The following is a 24,872-nucleotide window of genomic DNA, read 5'->3' on the forward strand; positions in this document are numbered from 1 at the left end:
CCGAAGGTTGTCATCTGTCCTCACCATGATCCAGGAGGCAATTTGCATCAGTACGCCCCAGCAGAACGACTGTGGGAGAAGCCACTAGTCTATGCTTGCTCGAACTTCCAGAGTCCAAGGAAGACAGGCCTATAATGCAGCTCTGTGCAGAGCCCAGTGAGAAAGCAAAGCATGCTGAAGAGGACGCATGTGCGCCCTCGCCCAAGGAACCACATCCAACTTGGCAACCATAGATCCTAGAACTTGAACAGTCCCATGCCGAAGGAGCCGACTGCTCTATGAGAGAAGAAATCTGGGCACACAGTTTCTAACTGCAGGCTTCCGGTAGACAGATGCGGCCCACAGCTGCATCGAAGAAGACTTCCAGATATTCCAGCAACTGCGTGGGCATCAGAATGCTCTTTCTAAAGTTGACAATCCAGCACAGGTCCTCCAGCACCTGGAGGACCCACTCCACCGGGTGCTGTCCCTCAGACAATGAGGGAGCTCTGAGCAGCCAGTCTAAGTAAAGGTGAACCTGGAGACCCATTTTCTACAGGTAAGCTGCCAAGACCACCATCACTTTGGTGAAAGTCGGGGAGCTGTCGCCAGACCAAAAGGCAGAGCTGAGAATTGGTAATGCTGTACCAGAAATGAAACTGAAAAAAATTTGTGGTGGGCCAGAAAAAATGTGCAAGTATGCCTCCATGAGATCCGGAGAGGCAACAAATTCTCCTGAGGCCACTGTTTCAAGGACTGAAAGCATGGTCTCCATGCGAAAGCGTGGAACCTTGAAAGCCGCATTCACGTGCTTAAGATCCAGAATAGGTCTCCAATCATTGGAGCCTTTCTGTGGCACAATAAAGTATTGAGTATTTGCCTGAGCCTGAGTGTTTGGGTAACACCAGCTCTATAGCTTGAATATCCAGCAAGTGCTGAACGGTGGCGTGAACCTAGAGCGCTTTGTCCCGGGTACCTGAAGGAGTCCACAAACCAATCTAACAGAGGCTGGGCAAATTTCAGTTTGTAGACCGACCAAATAATGTCCAAGACCCACTGGTTGGGCATAAGGCGAATCCACATGGGAAGAAATGCTGAGAGCCTGCCTCCTATCTGTAGAGGGACATCCCTCAGCCTGATATCATGTGACTTTTTGGCAGAGGACGCAGAATAGGAAGTGGAAGGTTGAGAATGCCAATAGCTAGCATACTGTTATCGGGAGCACTCTGAAAAGGTCTGCGATGTGGCACTTGCATACGGTCAGGATTGCCGTGAGCCACAAAAATTAGAGCGACCAGAGCCCCTAAATGTCCTGGGTCTGCTATCAGGCAGAGTCCTAGGGCAACAGTCCAACACAGAATCCATGAGGTTGTACAGACTTCTGCCAAACAATAACTGCCTCTTAAAGGGCAGTTTAGCCAAAGAAGCCTTGGAAGTGGAATCACTAGCCCAAGTGTCTGATTCAGAGCATCCTGCGAGTAGAGATGAAGTACGCCGATAGCTTTGCTAAAACTCAAATAAGGACAGACAATGCGTCGGCAATTTAATATGTCCCTGTCAAGAGAAGTTGAGAAGGAGGATCCACCGCTTCGCTCTCCTGTGTGCACAGTTGAGAACCAGGCGCATATGACAAAGGACATCGCTGAAGCAGCTTTGATGCCTTAAGCAGCTGCGTCAAAGTTTCCAGAGGACCACATCCACACAGAAGTCTTGCATATCCTTTTGTACCATACCACCTTCTTTGGGTAGAGAGGTGCTTTTAGTCACCTGCATAACCAAAGAATCCATCCTGGGCTGACCCAAAAGCTGCCGATACTCCTGTGCCAGAGAATACAAACATGACATGGCTCTAGCAATGTTAAGAGCACCCCCAGAGAGTTAAACTGCTCCAAGACCAGAACACTCATATCAGGGTTCAAGGGAAAGGTAACAGACTGTGAGTGCACACCACAAAGCCAGGAGGAAGAAGCTTACAGAGCTGGCTGAGTGACCAAAGTCAACTCCTGCAAAAATTCAGAAATAAAGGTCTGGCAAAGCCACAGACTTAAATAAGCACAGACCATGGGATCATCCCCAGGATCCAAAACCTCAAAGGGATCCCCAGATCTGGATCAGGCAGCACAAAAACACCGGCAGGCTGAGTTAAGGGAACGCCATGGAGATGCTTCGGAGAAGGATTGGGACTGCGTAGGAGAACTCCAGTTTTGAAATTCGTTCCACAAAATTTTCATAAAGTCTGAAAAAGTATCAGGCTTCTAGGGTGTAGAGCCACCCTTAGATGACTTAAATGTTCATTTCTTAGGCTGCAGAGGGTCTGCCACCAGGTGTACGGAACTAACAAAAATACCAAGCCCCAAAAGTAAAGAAGGCTGCCCCGCCAAGCTAGCTGAGTTTTTAGTCACCTGCTTCAGTAGGGGAGAGGCTAAGTTTGATGCTGCCACCTTCCCCAGCTGTGCCACACGGCATGTGGTGCAAGTATGCTCTAAACACGCTACATTTGCGCAATTTTGGCAAGAATCAACATGAGGAGAGCCCAAGGACTCCATCCCAACAAGTTGCTAGGCAAAATTTGCAGTTTTGGAGAAGCAGGGAGCTTTAGGAAAAAAGATCGCTAAAACTCCAAGATGGCTGCCATCAAGAAATTCATGCCAAAATCGTAATATTTTTTTTACACTTCCCAAACTTAAAAAAATGGAGATTTTAGAAGATGTGCTGAGCTGGTAAGTGGGAGAAGGTATGATTATTAGATGTGGTTTTGCTTAGTATGCTGCTTGGCTGCCTTGTCAGCAGATTATGATTTTTCATTTGTGTTGGTTTATCTCCTACTTGCATTCTGTACTTGATATGAAATTATTTCAATAAAAAGCTCTAAATATTTTTAAAAATGGTGATTTTAGGATTTTTCAGGAGGGGGAATATGTGGCAACACTTAAACCCCACTTTTCCAACCTCCCCCAATTCACCTGTGACAGCCTGTACTCACTATGACCTGTCTGAAGATCTGTGCTGGAGCCTGCCTTAGCTCTCTGATAGTAGCTGGAAGAGAGAATCACTGCCTCAATGCTGGGAATGCTTCTGCAAAGCTGATCTTCAGGCTTCCAAGTCAGACCTTAAAAACCTGACTGCACCTTCACCCCTGTGGACCAATGGATGCGCACTGGGATGGGTGGAGATGAGAAGACGCAGCCAGCACCCTGTGAGACACCGCTGAGTCTCCTAAGGGTGCCTAACATCCTGCGCTTGACCCCTGCTTAACAGTAGCTGAGCCACTTCAGGGACGGCTCTGAACGCCAAAGAAGATTATGCAGGCAGGCTAACATATACCCAGTGGGATCAGCCAGTCAGCTACAGACTGAAATCTGTGTGTTCTTAAAGTAGGCAGAGCTGAAAAAAATGCTCCAAGCACCAGAATCCCTGAAAAAGGGATGAAAAATACACCGGATAAAATGGGGAGAGCAGAACATACATTCTTGCAGGCAAGCATTCAGAAAGAACGAACTGTACGTGGAGCTAAGGAGCCTAGTGAAGTACAGCAGAGGCAAAATGAAAAATTCTAAGTGAATTCCTTCTGCAGATGCACACGGCTATGGGAATATAACCCATCTGTCTAGAATGTCTCACCTATTGCACTGGAATGAGAATTATTACAGTTTATTATGATAAACACAGGTATGTTTAATGGACACAAACTGTATACTAAAAACATTACCATAACCATCTTAATTGCTAGTCCACTCCTACAGGCATCATTTTCTATTTTGTTTCTTACAACCATATTCTGCATAAAGCGGTCATCTTAATAAGCAGGATCCATATTATCTGAGACCATCCAAGGTGAGTCTGCTGATACAGCTCTATGGCTCAAAAAGCACTGCAAATGTGTGTACTATGCCACATCCCTAACTGGTTGCGATTGTTTAGGGCTTCAGACATGCCATTTTTGTTCGCCCGTTTTTTTCAGCGATACAAAATAATCTTGGTGGCTATGGTTGTGGCTTCTTCATTCGCCCATTCAAAAAGTTTTCTCTTTTAAAACATTTTTATATATAAATTTTTTCTCTTATTTTAATTTCTTTTCTTATATAAAGTGCATAGTGCTCTTATAAATATTTGCAATGAACATTTGCAATAAAAGTTTTGACTTATCTTAAGCATATGTTGTTTCCTTAATAGGATCGGGTAGGTGACAAGCCCCTACCCGATCCTATTAAGGAAACAACATATGCTTAAGATAAGTCAAAACTTTTATTGCAAATGTTCATTGCAAATATTTATAAGAGCACTATGCACTTTATATAAGAAAAGAAATTAAAATAAGAGAAAAAATTTATATATAAAAATGTTTTAAAAGAGAAAACTTTTTGAATGGGCGAATGAAGAAGCCACAGCCATAGCCACCAAGATTATTTTGTATCGCTGAAAAAAACGGGCGAACAAAAATGGCATGTCTGAAGCCCTAAACAATCGCATAAAGGTTGATGAGATAGTAGAGACATTAGTCCTTTGATATTGAATACAAAGTATGGACCAATGTTGAAGAAGGGACTGGGACATTTACTTACATCCCTAACTGGAACACAATAAATTTAAAAAATGATGTATATGAATTTTCCTCAGTGTTAGCTGTTATGTGTATGTATATCCATCTTTGTATTGGGAGCTTGAGATATTGAACATTTGGCGCTGCCAGGGTACTGGCAAGAAGGGGGGAGGCATAGCGCTGTATATAAAGGACTATATCTACTCGATTGGGATCGATACGGCAACAAAGGCAGAGGAGCTAGAATCGCTATGGGTCAAATTGCCGGGAAAGAAGAGTGCAGACATAAAGCTGGGGCTGTATTATCGCCCGCCTGGTGCGTCAGAAACAATAGGACAAGACTTGGAAGCAGAACTGAGACAGGAATGCAGGACTAGAAGTGTAACAGTGATGGGGGACTTCAACTACCCGGGGATAGACTGGAGTACGGGACACTCCAACTCCATGAGGGAAGCAGGATTCGTAGAAGCTGTGAGGGACTGCTTCATGGAGCAACTAGTCAAGGAACCGACGCGAGGGGATGCTACTCTTGACCTGATCCTTAACGGATTAGGGGGGCCTGCAAGAGGGGTAGAAGTGGGAGGAACACTAGGCAACAGTGATCACAACGTGATCAGATTCACATTAGAAAGGGGGTCACCCATAGTGGGGAGGACCGCAACGACTGCGCTCAACTTCAGGAAAGGGAACTATGTTGCTATGAGGAAAATGGTGGGGAGGAAGCTCAGGAACGGCTTTAGGATGGAGACTGTAGGGAGCGCCTGGACCCTTCTCAGGGACACACTGCAGGAAGCGCAAAAACTGTACATCCCCAGTTTCAGGAAAGGCCGCAAGAACAAGCGGTCAAAAGACCCGGTTTGGATGACACCTGAAGTAAAGAGGGTAATCAGTGACAAGAAAGTGTCCTTCCGGAAATGGAAGAGGGATCCAACGGAGGAAAATCACCAGGAGCACAGGAATTGCCAAAAGGAATGCCACCGAGAGATTAGAAAAGCAAAAGGGAAATACGAGGAGGGGCTGGCCAGAGAGGCGAAAAACTTCAAGGCATTCTTCAGTTACGTAAAGGGGAAGCAACCAGTGAGAGAGGAGGTGGGGCCATTGGACGATGGGGATAGGAAGGGAGTGATTAAGGAGGATAAAGAGGTAGCTGAGAGGTTGAACACGTTCTTCTCGTCGGTCTTCACGAGCGAGGACACGTCCAATATACCGGACTCAGAGGAGCTCATGAGTGGGGAGCAGGCCAAAAGATTGGGGCATATAGAGGTAAGTCGGGAGGATGTCCTCAAGCAGATTGACAGACTGAAAAGCGGCAAATCACCGGGACCGAACGGGATCCACCCAAGGGTTCTAAAGGAACTAAGTCAGGAAATAGCGGGCGCAATCCAGCATGTTTGCAACCTATCCTTGAAAACTGGAGAGGTACCAGAGGACTGGAAACTGGCGAATGTCACACCTATCTTTAAGAAGGGATCGAGAGGTGACCCCGGGAACTACAGGCCGGTGAGCCTGACTTCAGTTATAGGGAAGATGGTGGAAGCAACAGCATTTGCGAGCACATCGAGAAAAATGGCCTACTGCGGACAAGCCAGCACGGATTCTGTAAGGGAAGGTCGTGCCTGACAAACCTTCTGTACTTCTTTGAGGGAATAAGCAGTCAGGTGGACAAAGGGGAACCCATAGACATCATTTACCTCGATTTTCAAAAGGCCTTTGACAAGGTGCCACATGAAAGGCTGCTTAGGAAGCTGTGGAACCAAGGGGTGGGCGGGGATGTACACAGATGGATCAAGCACTGGCTGTCAGGTAGACTACAGAGGGTCGGAGTAAAGGGCCAATATTCTGACTGGCGGGGAGTCACGAGCGGTGTGCCGCAGGGATCGGTGCTGGGGCCGCTACTCTTCAACATATTTATCAATGACCTGGAAACGGAGGCAAAGTGTGAGGTTATAAAATTTGCAGACGATACCAAACTCTGCGCCAGAGTTAGGACCAGGGAGGAGTGTGAGGAACTGCAAAGGGACCTCGATAAGCTGGAGGACTGGGCAAACAAATGGCAAATGCGCTTTAACGTAGGGAAAAAGAACCAGTTGTTCGAGTATAAAATGGGGGGGAGATTGCTGGAAGACACCGGACTTGAGAGAGACTTGGGTGTGCTAGTGGATCCATCCATGAAACCATCCGCACAGTGTGCAGCAGCCTCGAAGAAAGCCAACAGGATGCTGGGCATCATCAAGAGGGGCATATCAACCAGGACGCGGGAAGTCATCATGCCGCTGTACCGAGCGATGGTGCGCCCACATCTGGAATACTGCGTTCAATATTGGTCGCCGCACCTCAAGAAGGACATGGCAGTTCTTGAGAGAGTCCAAAGGAGGGCAACAAAACTGGTAAGAGGGCTGGAAAACTGGGGCACATGGTGAGAGGCTGGATAAACTGGGGCTCTTCTCTCTGGAAAAGAGGAGGCTCAGGGGGGATATGATAGAGACCTTCAAAATACTTAGGGGCATAGAGAGGGTGGACAGGGACAGGTTCTTCAGACTAAAAGGGACGACAGGTACGAGGGGGCACTCAGAGAAACTGAAGGGAGATAGGTTCAAATCAAATGCAAGGAAGTTTTTCTTCACCCAAAGGGTCGTGGACAAATGGAATGCGCTCCCGGAGGAAGTGATCCGGCAGAGTACAGTACAGGGATTCAAACAGGGATTGGACAGATTCCTGAGGGAAAAGGGGATCGTGGGGTACTGAGGGAGGTGCTGGGGTGTTGCATAAGTATAGACAGCTCACCAGGTCGTGCAGGTGCAAGGCCGGAGGGTTAGGACATTGATGGGAAGATAGGACTTCGATGAGAAACCTAGGGGGCAAGGGTTGGGCCGCCGCGGGGGCGGACTGCTGGGCGGGATGGACCTCTGGTCTGACCCGGCAGAGGCACTGCTTATGTTCTTATGTTATCGCACAATTGCTTGTGAAATGCGACATATAAATGACTGGTATCGTTTGACTGAAAACTTTACTGTTTCATCATTGGAATTGCCATTGATGAATAATATTCATTTTAGTTGTTATTTGCACTCCAAGGACTTGCCACAATCTGAAATCCTGAGAATGTTTCATATTTTGCCTTCAGCGATTTCAGTCTGGCGTTGGGTTGCTAGGAGGTACTTTTCTGTGAAAGTCTCCGATGTCAGTTCTTGTTTGCTGGGCCAGGAAATGATATCAGAAGGAAAGCTCAGCTGGCATGATGACAATGTGAAGAAGTACTGGGGAAGGAGAGGTCTGGTGATATAGTGGGGGGCAATAGGGAAGTCCGCATCAGGGGGCTCATAGGGCAGCAATGCCAGGTGCTTCCGCCCTGGACACCAACTTCCCTCGCTACAGCCACTGTGCCTAGGTAAGAAATGGGATGCTAGATACTGACCGATAACTTTCCAGTTTGTCCTGATCAAGGTTGCTGTTCTTCAGTAAAGGGCGTACCACTGCCCTTTTTAATGTTGTTGGTAGTTGCCCATTAAAAGAAAGGAGTTCAATTTTTGTGTCCCCTTCTATGAGGCCCTTACTTGCCTGCTGCACTATCTTTGATGAACAAGGATTGAGGGAGCAGGTACATATTATTCTATTAAATGCAGGATGGGACAGAGTCAAAAAGAAGAGGAATAGTTATACAATTGATAACACATACCTGGTTTTCTTGTGGCTGTTCTTTCTAAAAGTGGTTTCTTTTTCACTCTTTTCCTTTTCTACTTTGTCTTTTTTCTCTTTCTTTGATTGTATGGGTGGCACAAATTGTTGTGTAACTTGATGGGCAACCAACTGAGAGACTGGACGAGGCTTCCTATTAAAACACATATAATACATTAGTTTCTTTTTGTTTGAGGTAACAATTTTGACCTTCTAGTGTACAAAAATATTGTTTCTTTTTGATAGCCTAAAAGATAAATATTTTGTACTTGGGATATATTTTTAATAAGCTATTCTTTAAAAAACAATATGCTTTAATAAAGCATATACTACTCAACGTTAAAAAAAAATTGTTATGAGGGATGCTACACTGGCAAAACAAGCCAGATGTTAAATATTATAATATTACAAAAACACTGCAAAGAACAGCAAGGTCCCATGGTAGATCATTTAGTCAAGGCTAGACTACTGTATCACAGACCTTATGCTAAAGAATAAAAGGAACATTTAAAGTTATCTGAAAATGTAAAACATTCAAAATTAAAATGCTCAGATGTTTAAAACATAAAAACACTCGGAATCCCGTGGGGTTCGATGCAACTTGAGCCGCGAGGCTCGTCTTCTTTTCCTACCTGCCCTGCAGCAGCACATATAGCCGACCGGAAGTCTTCCTCGATGTCAGCGCTGACGTCGGAGGGAGGGCTTAAAGCAAAGCCCTCCATCCCTCCAATGTCAGTGTTGACATTGGGGAAAACTTCTGGTCGGCTATGTGTGCTGCTGCAGGGCAGGCAGGAAATAGAAGATGAGCCTTGTAGCTCCAGCTAACTCCCAGACCTCCATTTGGATGAGAAAGTTGCTGATAAGGTTGCTGGCAGATGAGGGCTGGACATGAACATGGGAGGAAAACGCAGGACACAGAAGGGGTCGAACGTGGGAGGCAAATGCGGGACAGAAGGAGGTCAAACATGGGAGGCAAACGCGGAACACAAAAGGGGGAAGGGAGTGCGTTTTTGGACACAAGGCATGAACTTGGGAGAGAGGAAGGCAGGGAAAGAGACGCTGAGGTGGGGAAGGAAGTAGAAAGGGAGAATTTGGCGTGGGTGTGTCAGTGAGAAAGAAAGAGATGGTTGTGTACACAGGGAATGGAAGAAATAATTTTTGGTCATAGGGAGGGAGTGAGGTACAGATGAGGGAGAAATATTGTGGTGGAAAGGGAACAGTGGGACAGATTGAAATGGATGCAAGAGGGAGGAATGTTGGACATAGTGGTGAAGGGAATGGAGGGAGAGATGTGGCATGGTGCTGGAGAGGGGTGATAGAAGGAGAAATGTTGGGCTTGGGGCTGGTGGGCAGGGGCAAAAGATGAGAAAGGGATAAATGCTGGACCATGGTAGGAGGAACCAATGGACAGCAACAGAAGAATTTACAGAAGATGGGAAAGCGTAAAAAAGAAACTGGGACCAACTTTATGGAAAAATAAGTCTCCAGACAACAAAGGTAAAAAACTGAATTTTTATTGACTAAAATATGTTAGCTTTGGGAAATGAATATAGCAGATGTCTTTGTATTGTGTTCAAAAGAAAAGGAAATGCATTTCTGATTTTATTTCTACAGTGTTGAAGAACTTGCTGACTCTTGCTGTGGTTGGTGGGGATCCCCAAGCACCGCCAGCAGAGGACCTTCTCTAGAGATGGCCAGAACTCCCCTCCACCAAGCACAGCAGTCGCTGGCAACATCCATGAGCCACTGAGGTGCCAGCATCTGTGACTCAGGGACGCTACTGCTGCCTGCCAAACTTGGCAAAAGGGACCCCCAGCCAACTGCAAAGGAAAACCTCGACTGACAGCTTGGGGGTTCTCATCAGCTGAGTATTTATATTTTATATTTACATTAGAGGCTCTGGTAGAAACCCATTTACAAAGTATGTATTCTTCCCAATTAATATTTCCAAATTAATAAAGTCTCTTTGCTTATTTGTAAATGGGTCTGTACCAGAGCCTTTAATTCAGTAGCATAATTAAATGAAATAACTATTTCTGAAGTTTCTAGTGACGGGTGGGGATGGAGGGATTCTTCGCGGGGACCGAGGGATTCCTCATGGGGACGGGCGAGGACGGGTGGGATTTTTGTCCCCGCGCAACTCTCTAATCTGTACCCTTCTCCTCTACCAATTCCAGACTCCGTCCCTTCTATCATGCTGCACCGTATGCCTGGAACAAACTGCCCAAGTCAGTACATCAAGCTCCATCTATTCAGTAGTATTCAAATCTAAACTAAAAACCCATTTTTCGAGGCCGCTTCTAACTCCCACTCATTTATAAAGTACCCATGTCTGTTTTATCATTCCCTCTTAAGAAATTCCTGAACCCTTATTTATCCTGTTTGTCTGTTTTAATTAGACTGTAAGCTCTATTCAACAGGGGTTTATCTCCTCATCCTACTACTACTATTTATGATTTCTATAGCACTACCAGATATATACAGTGGTGTACATTAGACACACAAGAGATGGACCCTGCTCGAAAGAGCTTACAATCTAATCATGACAGATACAGTAGACAAAATGGTAAATCAATATAAGCTGCTCATGTAGGGGAATACAAAGGGATGAAGGGGGTAGAAAGGGTGGAAAACTACAGAGGGAATGAAACAAACACGGTGCTTTATTAGTTTGTAGGATTAGGACTTAAACACAGCTTCAAAAAAGTGGGTTTTCAGCCTGTATTTGAATACCACCAGAGATGGAGCCTGACATACAGAATCAGGCAGGTTGTTCCTTGTATATGGCACAGAAAGGCAGATGGGACAGAGTCAGGAGTTGGCAGTAGAAGAGAGGTGCACATACAAGAGAGACTTTCTCGATGAACGGAGTTCCGGGGGCAGAGTATAAGGAGAGAGGAGAGATACTGAGGAGCAACTCAGTAAATACACTTGTAGGTCAGTAAGAGGAGTTTGAACTGTATGCGGAAGCAGGCAGGGAGAACATGAAGCAACTTTTTTTGTTAATTCAGTATTTATATATCACCTATCAAGGTTATCTAAGTGGTTTACAATCAGATACTCAAGCAATTCCCTATCTGTCCCGGTGGGCTCACAAGCTATTTAACGTACCTGGGACAATGGAGGATTGAGTGATTTACCCAGGGTCACAAGGAGCAGTGCAGGGTTTGAACCCACAACCTCAGGGTGCTGAGGCTTTAGCTCTAACCACTAGGCTATTCCTTCCTCCTTAAGGAGGGTAATATGAGCATAACACTGGCAGAATGCGAGGGGTGCAGCAGAATTCTGAACAGATTGAAGGGAAGAGAGATGGTAAGCGGAAGACTTACGAGAAGTTGCAGTAATCCAGAAGATAGTTGAGGAGAGTGTGGATGAGGGTCAAGGCAGCATGCTCAGCAAAGAAATTCTGGATTTTTAGTGACATTGTATAGAAAGAAACAACAAGTTTTGGTAGTCTGCTATATACAAGAAGAGAAGGAAAGATGACCCCGAGGTTGCGAGCTAACAAGACAGGTAGGATGAGAGTGGAAGAAGGGGAGAGGAAGATTTAGGAGGAAAGATAAGGAGTTCAGACTTGGCCATGTTTAATTTTAGATGGTGGTTAGACATCCAGGTAGTAATGCCGGCCAGGCAGGCTGAGACACAGGCCTGGATTCCTGTAGAAAGTTTGAGTGTAGAGAAGTGAGACATTTGTGAGTCATCAGCATAGAGATGGTACTGGAAGCCATGGGAGGAGATTAAGAGCACCATGGGAAGAAGTGAAGATGGAAAAAAGAAGTCCCAGGACAGAGCCCTGAGGTATGCTGATCAATAGCAGAATGGCAGGAGGAGGAGGAGAATCCTCCAGAGCATATGCTAAAAGTGCAACCAGAGAGATGGGAAGAAAACCATGAGATAACAGAACCCTGGAATCCAAGTAACAACAGTGTATTGAAGAGATGAGTAGGTGGTGATCTACCATGTCAAATGCTACCAATAGATCATGGAGGATTAGGACAGAGGTCTTTGGATTTGGCCAGGAGCAGGTCATTGGAAACTTTAACAAGGGCAGTTTCTGTAGAATGGAGGGTAAAAGCCTGATTGAAATGGAGTGAGAATAGTGCGAGATGAAAGAAAATCAAGACAACAGCACATTCAAGTAGCTTGAATAAGAAGGGCAGGAGGGAGACAGGGTGATAATTGGAGGGGCAGGAAGGGTCCGGCAATGTTTTTTTGAGGAGCAGTGTATCTATGGCATGTCTGAAGGCACTTGGTAGGTTGAGGATATAGCAGATGGGGATGACGGTAGAAGAAATGATGATTAGTAGATGGGTGGGGATAGGAACGAAAATGTGCAGTTTCCTCCTCTGATTTCAGAGAAATTGGCAGGGTGGACAGGAGGAGGAAGAGGCAGAGGCAATTCAGTTGAGAACTCAAGGTTAATCTTGTGAATCTTGTTGTGGAAGTACCCAGCCATAGTCTAGAGAGAAAGTGAAGGAGGAGTCGGATGTGAGGGCACCTTGAGTGGAGAGTAAAGCATGGCAAAGAGACAGTCAAGCAGGCATATAAGGTCTTGTTTTGCAAGCAAATAGGTGGATTGGAAGGAGAACAGTAGGAATTTGAAGTGAACAAAGTCAGCCTGAGCATGGGATTTCAGCCAATGACATTTCGCAGATCAGGCACAGGAACGTAAGTAGCAGATCTTACAAGGTCAGCCAGGACTGGTGTTTGGTGCGCCTTACAGAACATGACCTGGGAGGAGCAAGGGTATCAAGAGTAGAGGAGAGAATAGTATTATAGGATGAGACTGCTTCATTGACAGATTTACACAGCGTGGTGTTTGAGAGGAGGGGAGGAGACAATGGTGGAGAGAGCACATGGGTCAATAGCCTAAAGATTCCTGGACATATTGGTGAAGATCAGTCGTGTTTTGGGGGGAGGGTTTTGAGTTGTGAAAGTTATTAGATGATGGCCAGAGAACGAAAGAATTAAGGTGGAGAAGTTGGTAATTGAGTTGTTAGAGAAGAGGAAAAATTACGGCAATGGCCATTCTGGTGCATGGGGGTACTGGAGCACAGCTGAAGATTGAAAGAGGATATTAGAAATTTTGAGGTGTAGAAGTCAGAGATGTCTTCAACATGAATGCTGAAATCACCAAGAATAAGGGAAGGAGACAAAGGTTTGAAAAAAAGACAGATTTAATTTACAGTGCTGCATACTATAGTAATGCTATAGAAATAAGTAGTAGTAGTAGTATAGAAATCGCCTCTATGCCTTGTATGCTATTTTACAAAAGGGTAAAGAACATTGAAAAGTATATACTGACAAAAGGCATATGTTCTGGATGGTGAATGAGCATGCACTGGGCTAGATTTGTAAGTAGGAGTGTACTACGTATTTTATGATGTATATACCAGCATCTTCAAAAATAGGCACATGCTTTTACACCAAACAAATGACTCCTAACAATACACTAGTTTGTGATCTTTTTTGGCCATGCCATAAAATCTATTTCCATCTCATCTATGTGCCCTAGACCCACCAATGTGACATGTCTTCCACTGGTACTATAACCAGACATTTTATGAGCCTCCTTTTGGGGGGGCAGATTTATAAGGCTACTGAACAAGTATTTGCTTTTTATTGTCCCAAGAAGGTGAGCAGACTCTTCTGTAAGGCCCTATAACACTATCAGTGCTCACTCTCCATCCTTGTCTGGGCAACGTAAGTCCATGCCACTCTTTTTACTCTTCCCATAAATAAGTCTATAGCATACAGAAATTTTATACTGATCTCCAACTTTTCTGAAACATTGGTGAGATTTGTTACAAAATCATGTGAGAAGACATTTAGGGAAGATATCATTTCCAGAACTGTAGGAGTAGTAATTGGTGCTATAAACTAATTATAGGTAATTAGTCCTAAGTTATATGGCTCTTGTGTCTAGGGAAAAGCACTGAATTACAAAACCCAGGGAACAAACTTTTTGCTTGCTTATTCACTTTTATACGCCACACCATGTGATCCAAATAATGCTTTTATTCAGAATTTTAGCATTTCATAGAAAAATTCAATTTGGACATACAACAAGGCTAAGGATTAGGTAAATGCATAAATATATAGCTATACACATAGCTCTGCTAGACAATATGCACAAACACTTAGCAAATCTGGATAAGACACAGAATAAGCATAGAAACACAGATCTCCTAGACAGAAAAGCACACAACTAAAGTTTATCATTGAACTAATTACCATGACCCATAAACCTTTCCTTATCTTATCAGGCAACTACCATATCCCTATCTAACCAGCTGAACAGTAGAGAAAATTCCTGCTCTCACCATAGTTGGTAGAGGGGCGTTTCCACAGTGTGTGAAAGAATTATCTTCCTGGGCAGACAGCCAGATGCTTGCTACTTTCTGCTAGTCTTAGACGGATCACTGTACTGCTGATGTACCAGGTCTTGCAGTATGATAAATGTCAGCACACTAGCTGTCAGTCTTTCATTTGTCTTTCAGAGAAAAAGCTCATAGACTCTGAATTCAGAAAATCTCTCTCCCCAGAACCGCGCTGCATGAGGAGACTCAGTAATTCTGTTTCAGGGGAAGCACACAAAGTCACACAAATTCAAGTCCCGAACTACTCCAGCACTCTTTCTTTGTCTAACTAAAATGTATCCTCTTCTCCTTCCTCCTCTACATGGACCAATCGGTGCCAGTCTTGCAAGGGCCACAGTCTTGCAGGGGTCACAGAGCAGAATCATGAAGCCTGCATGCCAGTGTCAGACGGACCCACAAATCATGTCATAAAGATAAGGTACCAGGCATGAATTGTCCAAGTTCTGTAGCTGTAGTCGCTCCGCTCCGCTCCACACATTCCAGCTCTGGTAAAGATGATCTTGTCAGAGCATACACAGCTTGTAAAATTCCAAGAGGCTGCAAGTGGGAAGAAAATGGTTCTTGGCCTAACTTAGGCAACAGGCCTAAAGTGGCAGCAGGATAGCCCTACAGAACTGTAAATAAGTCTTCTACCTTCCTCACTCTATATCATATGTAATCAATCTCCCTTTTTTCCTTTTAAAGGACACACTTTTCCCTACCCACCGCAGGCTTAGCTCTACAAGTGTGTCACTGTTCATATGGTGTCCTCACTGAATTTAGTAGGAGTCTACATTGGGAAAAAAACCTTCTTTCCAGTTTCTTGTCTAGATCACCTTGGTCCAGATATACTGCAACACTTCCTCTCATCTCTAGATTCTCCTATCCAGTTCCTGACCCTCTCCCACTATAGGTTCAACAGGGTTCCAGTTCTGCTGCCCACTTTTCCATCTTGAATTCAGACTGTTGCTGGGCAGTATTTGGGTTTAGCCACCTTCCTCCAATACTGGTTGGGCTATGTGGCTTTTTATTTCCCTTCATGTTTCTTTGGGATCTCTTAGGGAGAGGAGGAGCTAGTGGATGCTGTGGATGGACAGACGATGGGCCATTTGGCCTTTATCTGCCTTCATGTTTCTATGTTGCTATAAAACGACTATTTCCTTTTCTTTTTGCACTGACCAGAGTGGTACAAGCCTAAACTGCACGACATAAGCTGAGAGAAAAGAGACCAAGAAAAGAATGTCTCTCCAAAACTAATACCTTAAATAAAGTAAACCCACTTTAACTTCTCCCATGCGTAGGGTTACCAGACGTCTGGATTTACCCGGACATATTCTCTTTTCAGAGGATTGTCCAGGCATCCGGATGGCTTTTCAAAACCTGGCACTTTGTCCGGGTTTTGAAAAGCTGATAAGGTTGGGGCAGAGTCTGGTGCGCATCTGTGCATGAGATGTGGTGATGTCACACACATGCGCGTGACATCCTCATGTCACATCTGCACATACGCAGATGCATTCCAGACCCAGCCCAAAGAAACAAGGTTTGGTTGGGGTTGGGAGGCAGAACGGGGCAGACCTAGGAGCGAGGGCCACATGTCCTTTACCAGATGCAAAATCTGGTAACCCTACCCATGGTTACAATACACTTGGATAACCAGCTAGAAAATTCTAGAGGGTTCTCTAATTTATACTGCTTACAGTGAAAGGAAATAAAACAAGCATTCTCACATCACCTACAGAGATCTTAATGACACCTAGTCACAATAGCATGTGCGGCACTTGGGCAAGTTTGGGTTCCTCAGGGACATCCTATTGCCAACCTTGCCCCCTAGCACCCAATCCCTGCTCTTAGTAAGATCCTCACATAACCACCAAATATAATTATCTTGATTTCTTACTTCCTCTGCCATAATCCTTTTACAGTCACACCAATACACCATTAATGTGCCAAAAGCAGTGTGCACCTAATCAAGATATTTTGTTTTGCCCTGGTCCTTTCTAGCATTGCATTGTAGACAATCACTCTTTGTGCCCTCTCTACCCTCTTCATTTTGAAACAGTGCTATAAGCTCTTCACTGTACCCATTTGTATGCCCTTATCGTCTTAGGATTAGGTGCAAATTGACTAAAGCACCTTAAAAAGCATAGCCAGATCCTCTCTTTCGCCAAGAACCAGGAAAGATTTTTCCTACTGGGATATATCTAGTGCCTTCCGATCACTTTTTGTACCCTCCCTACCCTCTTCCCCCTGCAACAGTGCTATAAACTTCTCTGTGTACTCACCTGCCCATGCAAATTGACTAAAGCACCTCTAAGAAATGCAGCGAGATCCTTTCTTTGGCCAAGAACCAGGAAAGATTTCTCCTACTGGCAGATTAGCAGCTGGGTGAGGAGTGCATTCCCTTCACTATAGTCAGGTTTCACAACACCATTTACCATTTTGCAAGCATCTTCACAACTGAACAATCAGTATATTATGTCATATAAAAGCATATACACACAAATCTATGCACTCTTAAGTACCCACATGTTTCCTGGAAGAGAAATACCTTTCATTTTCTATTTTGTAATATATATTTTATATTTATAGAAATCAGCAACAGCAGGAGGGTGTCGTGCGGGTGCTGCGAGGTGTCCCATTCTGGTAAAAATTATACTACTGTTGCACAGGGAAGTGGAGGGGGAGAAGGAAAGGGGGCTGCTTTGGTGGGAGGAGTGTGCTGGGGGGGCAGACAGCAATCATGCTTTGCTCTGGGGGGGGAGGAGACAGAAGGGGGCCACGGAGAGACAGGCAGGCATGGCACAACAGAGAAATACAGGTAGGCAGGGGGCCAGGGAGAGAGACAGACAGAAAGAAAGACAGACAGCAACCAAGGAGAGAGACAAAGAAAAAAAAGACAGAGACAGACAGTGGCCAATGAGAGAGAGGGAAAAAAAAAAAAAAAAAAAAAAGACAGCAGCCAAGGAGAGAGAAAGAAAGAAAGAGACAGGGGGCTAGAGAGACAGAGAGAAAGAAAGACAGACAGTGTCTAAGGAGAGAGAGAGACAAAGAAAAAAAGAGAGACAGACAGCAGCCAAGGAGAGAGGGACAAAGAAAACAAGACAGACAGCGGCCAAGGAGAGAGGGACAAAGAAAAAAAAAGACAGACAGCGGCCAAGGAGAGAGACAGAAAGAAAGACAGAAAGCGGCCAAGGAGAGAGAGAGAAAGAAAAAAAAAAAACCAGACACACATCTATCTATTCTAGTACCCATTAATATAACGGGCTTAAAGACTAGTTTTGTAATATATATTTTATATTTATAGAAATTTACTAATCAAGATACACTTGATGCAAATAAATTTTTAAAACCCCTCTCGTACAGTAATTTCAACAAAATCACAAAATCCAGGGAAATTTACTACTTTTTTTTTTTTTTAACTGTGCAGTTTCTTCTGTAGTTTATAATATATAGTTTCCCATTTTTCTGGCACCTCATCCTAACTACATAAAAATACATTCTACATAGTTACCTGTCACCTTATCACTTTAAAGCACTTCTCAATCTAGTCATCCAGACATCCAGCCAGTTGAGTTTTCAGGATATCTACAATGAATATGCATGTGATCAATTTGCATATAAATATCTCATGAACATTCACTGTAGATATTTAATTTTTAAAACATTTAAATAATAAATCCCACAAATTTGTTCAAGGCAGGTTACAATAGAAGAATCAACTTAACAGACAAATACAAAACTTAGAATCACCACCAGACTATTGCCCAACTATCAAAATCCAAAGACCCATCCCCTCAACTCTTTAAAAGCAGTGTTCATCCAAAAATCATACTCAGCAGCAAAGACCAATCCTAAGGAAAAGGCCAAGCCTTGAGCCTCTTCCTGAATAGATATGATTCCTTACTTCCCAACCAGGTCATGAGGAAGTGAATTCCAAACTTATAGTGCATTCATTTGTTTCTTTTTGAACAGTTGTCTTCCGACAATACATTTGAAATGACATTTGATACTCATCAAATGTCTTTCTTGGATGTTCTCATAAAATACAAGGAGAAGATTTTTTTCACCTCCGTTTATCAGAAAAATTACCGATAGAAATACTTTTTTGGATTTCTTAAGTTCTCACCCGGTACATTTAAAGGAGAGCTTGCCTAATTCACAATTTTTGCAGTATCGTCAGCTTTGCTCTACTAAAACTGAATTTAAAATACAAGCGAAAGTTTTAGGTAAGAAACTGAGAAATCATGGGTATCCGGAAACCTGTGTTAAGAGGTCTTATACACGGGTATTATATAATCATAGAGATCAACTATTACAGTATGTGGAACCTGCACCTGATTAGCGACAGATTAGTCTGTGTATTAAGACACTCTCAACAAGCAGCGTTTTTTTGGCAAAATTTTAAAGAAACATTGGAATTGCCTATCGGTTCACCCGTGTTTTAGGGGTGTGCAGATGACTACCGCTTACTCCAGGAATAAAACTTGCAGGAACTTATTTGTCCTACCAGGAGAGGTGCAATTCAACCTGATATTCAGAATATCCAGGGGAGTGAGGAATGGTCATTCAAAATGGTGGACATTGTTTCTATATGTTCTATTACTTCAGATTGTATTGCATTTATCAACCCAGCAGATAATAAGAAATATGTTTGAGATCTGCAACTTCATGTGAAACCAGTGGCGTTGTCTATGCAATAAAGTGCCCATGTCAGTTGTTAAAACACGTATCATTGAACATAGAGCTTGCCTTATCTTGTAATAAGTTGGAAGCACTATGGTGCAACATTGTTTGGACTTCCCTCACTCATTTTGCGAGGTGCGATGCTGGATTATTGAGAAATTGTATCTTACCACAGCAGGGAGGTAATTTTAAAGAACTATTACGGCGACATGAGCAAAAATGGATTTTTCAACTACAAACAAGTAATTCCGAGAGGCTTAAATGCCAGAATTGAATGGCGAGCCTTTTTTTAGATAAACAAACTTGTTGATTGGTTTGCTCAAATTGATATCCCTCCTGATTGGTGAATCCTGATGTCAGCATCACACTCTTAACTGAGACAGAGGCCGAGTCACCATTTTCTTGAAGAAGATTTTTGAAGCAGTAGCTCATTTCTAAATGTGAGTGAAAATTTAACTGTGCATATTATGAATAGAAGACTAAGTTATTAACTGATTGTCTTTTGTTATTTTTTTAGTAATTCCCCTGATGCCAGGCAGTTTTTTGCGAAACATGGCCTATCGGGAAAGATTTTCAAGAAGCTGAATTGAGTCCCTGCACTGGGAGATTGTATACTATTGAGCAGCTGTGATCTGTTCCGTATCTGAGGACAATTTTGAGATAAGTGCAGATTTCTTTTTTTGATTATAAGATTTTGATAATATATATGCACTGCACTTTAACGGAGTTTTTCTATGACAATTCGGTATTTGTCATAGCAGTTTCCTGAGTTTATTCTCAGGGAACACTGAGGTCTTTTCTCCGTATTTATAGAATCTGCCCTAAGTAGTCTCAGATAATTGGATAGTTACAGTGAATACTTTTTGGTGGTATATTGCATTAGTCAGGTATTCTGCTTGTGTTATTTTTGTTTTTAGCAACTTCACTATGCCAACTTGATCAATATGTCAGAAATAACTTAAGAGGCCATCTGGCCCTTGTGCAGACTGTTGAAAAGTACAAACAGATTATCTGATTTGCAATCCAGATAGCAGACAAGTACTCTGTGAACATTCACTTTATGTAGAAGAATACCTAATATGTCTATGGAAAATTTATGGAAGAAATGAAGAGAAAACCACTTATTCACTTGAAAAAGAGATGGCATTTGTATGGCTCCTTTTCTTCCCAAAGTGGCAAGTCTGTGCTGTAAGAAGAAGAAGAAGAAAAAAAAAAAAGACAGTAGGGTCCCTACAGGAAAGGGCCTCCAATGCTGAAAACCATCTAGCCATATATAGCAACCAGATAAACTGTCTCAATAGAATTTTTAAGAATTAATGGAGAGGCACAAAAGAGAGCCTAGCCAACAAAGACAGCACCAAATTAGGATCCCTCTGGGGTACAACCATTCTGATGGGAGGAGGATGTGCTTGACCACCTACAAAAGAACTATGTACCAATTTTGCCCAAGAAACAGAAGAGCACCACCACCTGTACCTTAAACAAATTAATAGAAAAACTTCAATCCTTCTGCATAAAAGGAGGAGATCATAAGGAAAGCCATTTTCCAAGGTGATATATTGTGAGCCGAACACCAGAGATTTAATACTAGACATTCAGAATATATCTAAAAAGGGGAAGTTTTACCAATAGGTGTTGACTGGAGTATCCCTATTGCAGGGTCTTCTAGAAGTAGGGAGATCCTGGATTCTCTACAAGGAGTGCTATTCCAGCAGTTGGTAATGGAACCTATGCGGGATGGGATCATACTGGAATTAGTGCTTACAAACGGGGAAAGTGTTTCTGATGTTACAGTGGGTGATCATCTGGCATCCAGTGATCACTGCATGGTATGGTTTAATATTAAGATAGGTATAGAAAGGGCTCATTCAAAAGTAAAAGGTTCTAGACTTTAAAAAAATTAACTTTGGATGAGGGATTACGTCAAGGAATTATTTGGATGGGAATGTCTGGAAGGAGTAGAAACACAGTGGGCAAAACTGAAAGGAGTTATTGTAAGGGCAACAAATCTTTTTGTGAGGCAAGTAAATAAAAGTAAGAGGAAAAGAAGGCCACTTTGGTTCTCAGAAGTAGTAGCTGAGAAGGTAAGGAATAAGAGGTTAGCTTTCATAAATTACAAAAGATTGCAGAAAGAGAAAGACAGGCAAAAATATTTGGAAAAGTTAAGAGAGGCTGGTCGAGAGGTCAGGAAAGCAAAGATACAAATGGAAGAAAAAATAGCTGACCTGGTAAAATGGGGAGACAAAGCATTTTTTAGATGTATCAGTGATAGGAAGAAGTACAAAAGTGGTATTGTGAGACTCTGAAGGGGAAGAATATGTAGAAGCTGATAAAGAAAAGGCCGAATTGCTTAATAGATATTTATGTTCTGTGTTCACAGCTGAAGTGCCAGGAGTGGGACCACAGAAGACAAACATGAATAGGGATGGAGGAGTGGTAGACCCTGATCGATTTTCAGAGGGTTGTGTTCATGAGGAGTTAGCTAAAATAAAGGTAGACAAAGCAATGGGGCCAGGTGGTGTACATCCAAGTGTGCTGAAGGAACTTAGGGAAGTGGCTCTGCTGACTGACCTTTTCAATGTTTCTCTAGAGTCGGGAGTGGTACCAGAGGACTGGAGAAGGGCGAATGTAATCCCTCTACAGAAAAGTGGAAGTAAGGAAGAAGTAGAGAATTACAGGCCAGTAAGTCTGACTTCTATGGTAAGCAAATTAATGGAAACGCTTCTAAAAGAGAGAATGGTGGATTCACTAAAGGTAAGTCTTTTCAGACAAATCTGATAGGCTCCAGCGTAATCTAAGGAAATACGTTTTTACAGAAAGGATGGTAGATGCGTGGAACAGTCTCCCAGAAGAAGTGGTGTTGACAAGAGCCAACAGAGAGCTGCCCCCATAGTTGGGGGGTTAGTCATTGCTGGTGAATGACTAATATTACAAAGAAGATACAGAACAAAGAGCCTCAGACACTAGAAAACAATATAGCTATGATGAAACACAAGGGAAGTGTTGCACCTTAAGTGGAATATATCAAAAACCAAGTACAGTGATACCTCGGTTTACGAGTGCACAGGTTTGCGAGTGTTTTTCAAGACGAGCAAAACATTTGCAAAATCGGCACCTCGGAAACCTAGCGTGGCTCGATTTACGAGCGCCTGCCCCGCGATCGGGCACCCCCCCCCCCCCGCCATTTCTTACAGTCACCTGGGCACCGGCTTGTCCTGTGCTTGGTGCCGGTGCCCAAAGATCATCCTCCTCTTCTGCTGGGCTTTGAGCATTTGTGCATGCTCAGGCCTTGAGCATGCGCAGAGGAGGACGACGATCTTCGGACACTGGCACCAAGCACAGGACATGCCGGTACAGGTGCCGGATCGTGGGGGGGGGGAGGGGGGGGTGCCGGATCGCAGGGGAGGCCTTCGGGGGGAGCAATGCCGGTTCTTGTGGGGGGGGGAACTTATCAAAGCGAGTTTCCATTATTTCCTATGGGGAAACTCGCTTTGATAAGCGAGCATTTTGGATTACGAGCATGCTCCTGGAACGATTATGCTCGTAATCCAAGGTACCACTGTAAGTGAAAGGGACTGGGACTTATATACCACTTTTTTGTGGTTCTACATTCAAAGCAGTTTACATATATACAGGTACTTATTTTGTATCTGGGGTAATGGAGGATTAAGAGACTTAACCAGGGTCACAAGGAGCAGTGCTGGGATTTGATCCCACAACTTCAGGGTGCTGAAGCAGCAGCTCTACCACTAGGCCACTCCTCACAATCTAAGCCAACACCATCTGACAGAACTGTGGCCCTGGAACAACTGTATTACCCCTGGGGGCTCCTACCATTGGGCTGACCTCTAGTGACATAGAGCCACAAAGCCAAAAAGGAATGGAACATGATCCTCCCCAGACCCAATGAAAGAACTGTGGTCTTCAGACAAAATGACCATCAATAGTGAAACAGCAGAGTTCTCCCATGAGTACTGCTGTTCAGAGGATGGCTCCAGTCACAGGAAAAATATGCATTTCTCTAAAAATGGGCTAGGAAAAACCTTAGTTTTTGTTTAGGTAGCAGGAGAGAACAACTATTGTAATTCAATCCCTCTGCTTGACCTGTCAAAACTTAAAAAAAATAAATATTCCCTTAGCAACAAAATATGGTTAATGGAGCCCAAAGTAAATTTGATTTATTTTTAATTCTGCAGGGGGGGGGGAGGAGGGAGAATAGGAGGACTAGATACTAGTGCTGCCCAATTCAGGAAAAAATATTTTGATTAGATTTTCCTGCACAATTGAGTGTTTTTTTCCAAACATTCTGGTGAGTTTATTTTATAGCCTCTGCCCTCTCCTACCCACACTGGTGCTGTGGTGTAAACAAAATAAACAAACAAAAAAGACTTTTCCTCTTTGTTAAATCCTAGCTCATCCCTGGCAGGATACAATTTCTAAACTTGACACATTATGTAATGTAATTTATTTCTTATATACCGCTACATCCGTTAGGTTCTAAGCGGTTTACAGAAAATATACATTAAGATTAGAAATAAGAAAGGTACTTGAAAAATTCCCTTACTGTCCCGAAGGCTCACAATCTAACTAAAGTACCTGGAGGGTAATAGAGAAGTGAAAAGTAGAGTTAGAGGAAAAATAAAAATAAAATAAACATTTTAACAAGACAGCATTGATCACAAAACAGCTAAATATAAAAGGAGGGTGTCTATTCTAAGTTTTTTGGACAATTATAGGGTCATTCTATATCAAGTGAACCAATATTGAAAATCATCCATGCTCAACCTCCTTCAAATTGAATAAAATTTTGAGTGGACATTCATTGGGATCTCAAATTAAATCATTCAGAATTTTTCAGCTGGATCTCTATTGGTTTGTGACTTACAGGCAGCTGAATGGAGGTCACCTTTAGAATGCCACACTTCATATAACACAAAATAGCCACTTTTGTCCAGGTGCTACAACCAATAAAACCTGTCAGGGGACTGAAATTTTTTTCGATTAGTACAACCATGGTACTAAGTTCCTGTGCAAAGTTTGGAACCTAACATGAGCTTGCCTCCCTTTTCATTGGTCAAACTATGTGAAAATATTACAATAAGAAATTTATGGCCTACTTTGACTCTTCATTGTTCTTGACCTCTATTTTGATTCAGACTACAACTAGACAAGCACTCATGACGTAAATCTAGGATTTGCAATAGGAGGCTTTGCAGTCAACTGGAAGCAAACATATTCCTAACACGACACCTTTTAATGCAAATTTTCACCATTTTTGGGTGCAAATATCTCTATTGTGTAGTCTTTAATTATTTTCTTTGTCATTTGAAAGAGCATCTTTTTTACTACCAAATATACCCTGTTTCATCTTTTACCCAAGCCTTGCTTTGGTCAGAATTAAAGTTCCAAAGACATGTATCATTTGCTTGTCCAGATACACTATGTTATACAGAGCCATCTTTGGTGCCATATTGTGTGACATTTTACAGTGCAGCTAAAATTGTTGTGCTTACCAAGCTTTAAGCTTATAACATATCTTTGCTCAGATGTATTTTCATTAGTTATTCCTCAAAGTTCTTGCTAAATTACATTGTGCTGGTCAGTGTTGTTGGCTGAGCCACTGCCAATTCAGCAAA

At 43.2% G+C, this 24,872-nt stretch overlaps 1 protein-coding gene across 3 annotated transcripts in view; it reads right to left on the reverse strand.

Moving 5' to 3' along the window:
• The window catches only part of YAF2 (YY1 associated factor 2), a 128,643-nt gene that overhangs the window by 13,325 nt on the left and 90,446 nt on the right, over positions 1–24,872 (reverse strand). For all 3 annotated transcript variants that reach the window (XM_033958482.1, XM_033958484.1, XM_033958483.1), the window contains one exon: positions 8,196–8,348. In XM_033958482.1, the coding sequence (XP_033814373.1) occupies positions 8,196–8,348 (153 nt within the window). The remainder of the gene's footprint in view (positions 1–8,195; positions 8,349–24,872) is intronic.

Source organism: Geotrypetes seraphini, chromosome 9 (assembly GCF_902459505.1).
Source record: "Geotrypetes seraphini chromosome 9, aGeoSer1.1, whole genome shotgun sequence".
NCBI lineage: Eukaryota > Metazoa > Chordata > Amphibia > Gymnophiona > Dermophiidae > Geotrypetes > Geotrypetes seraphini.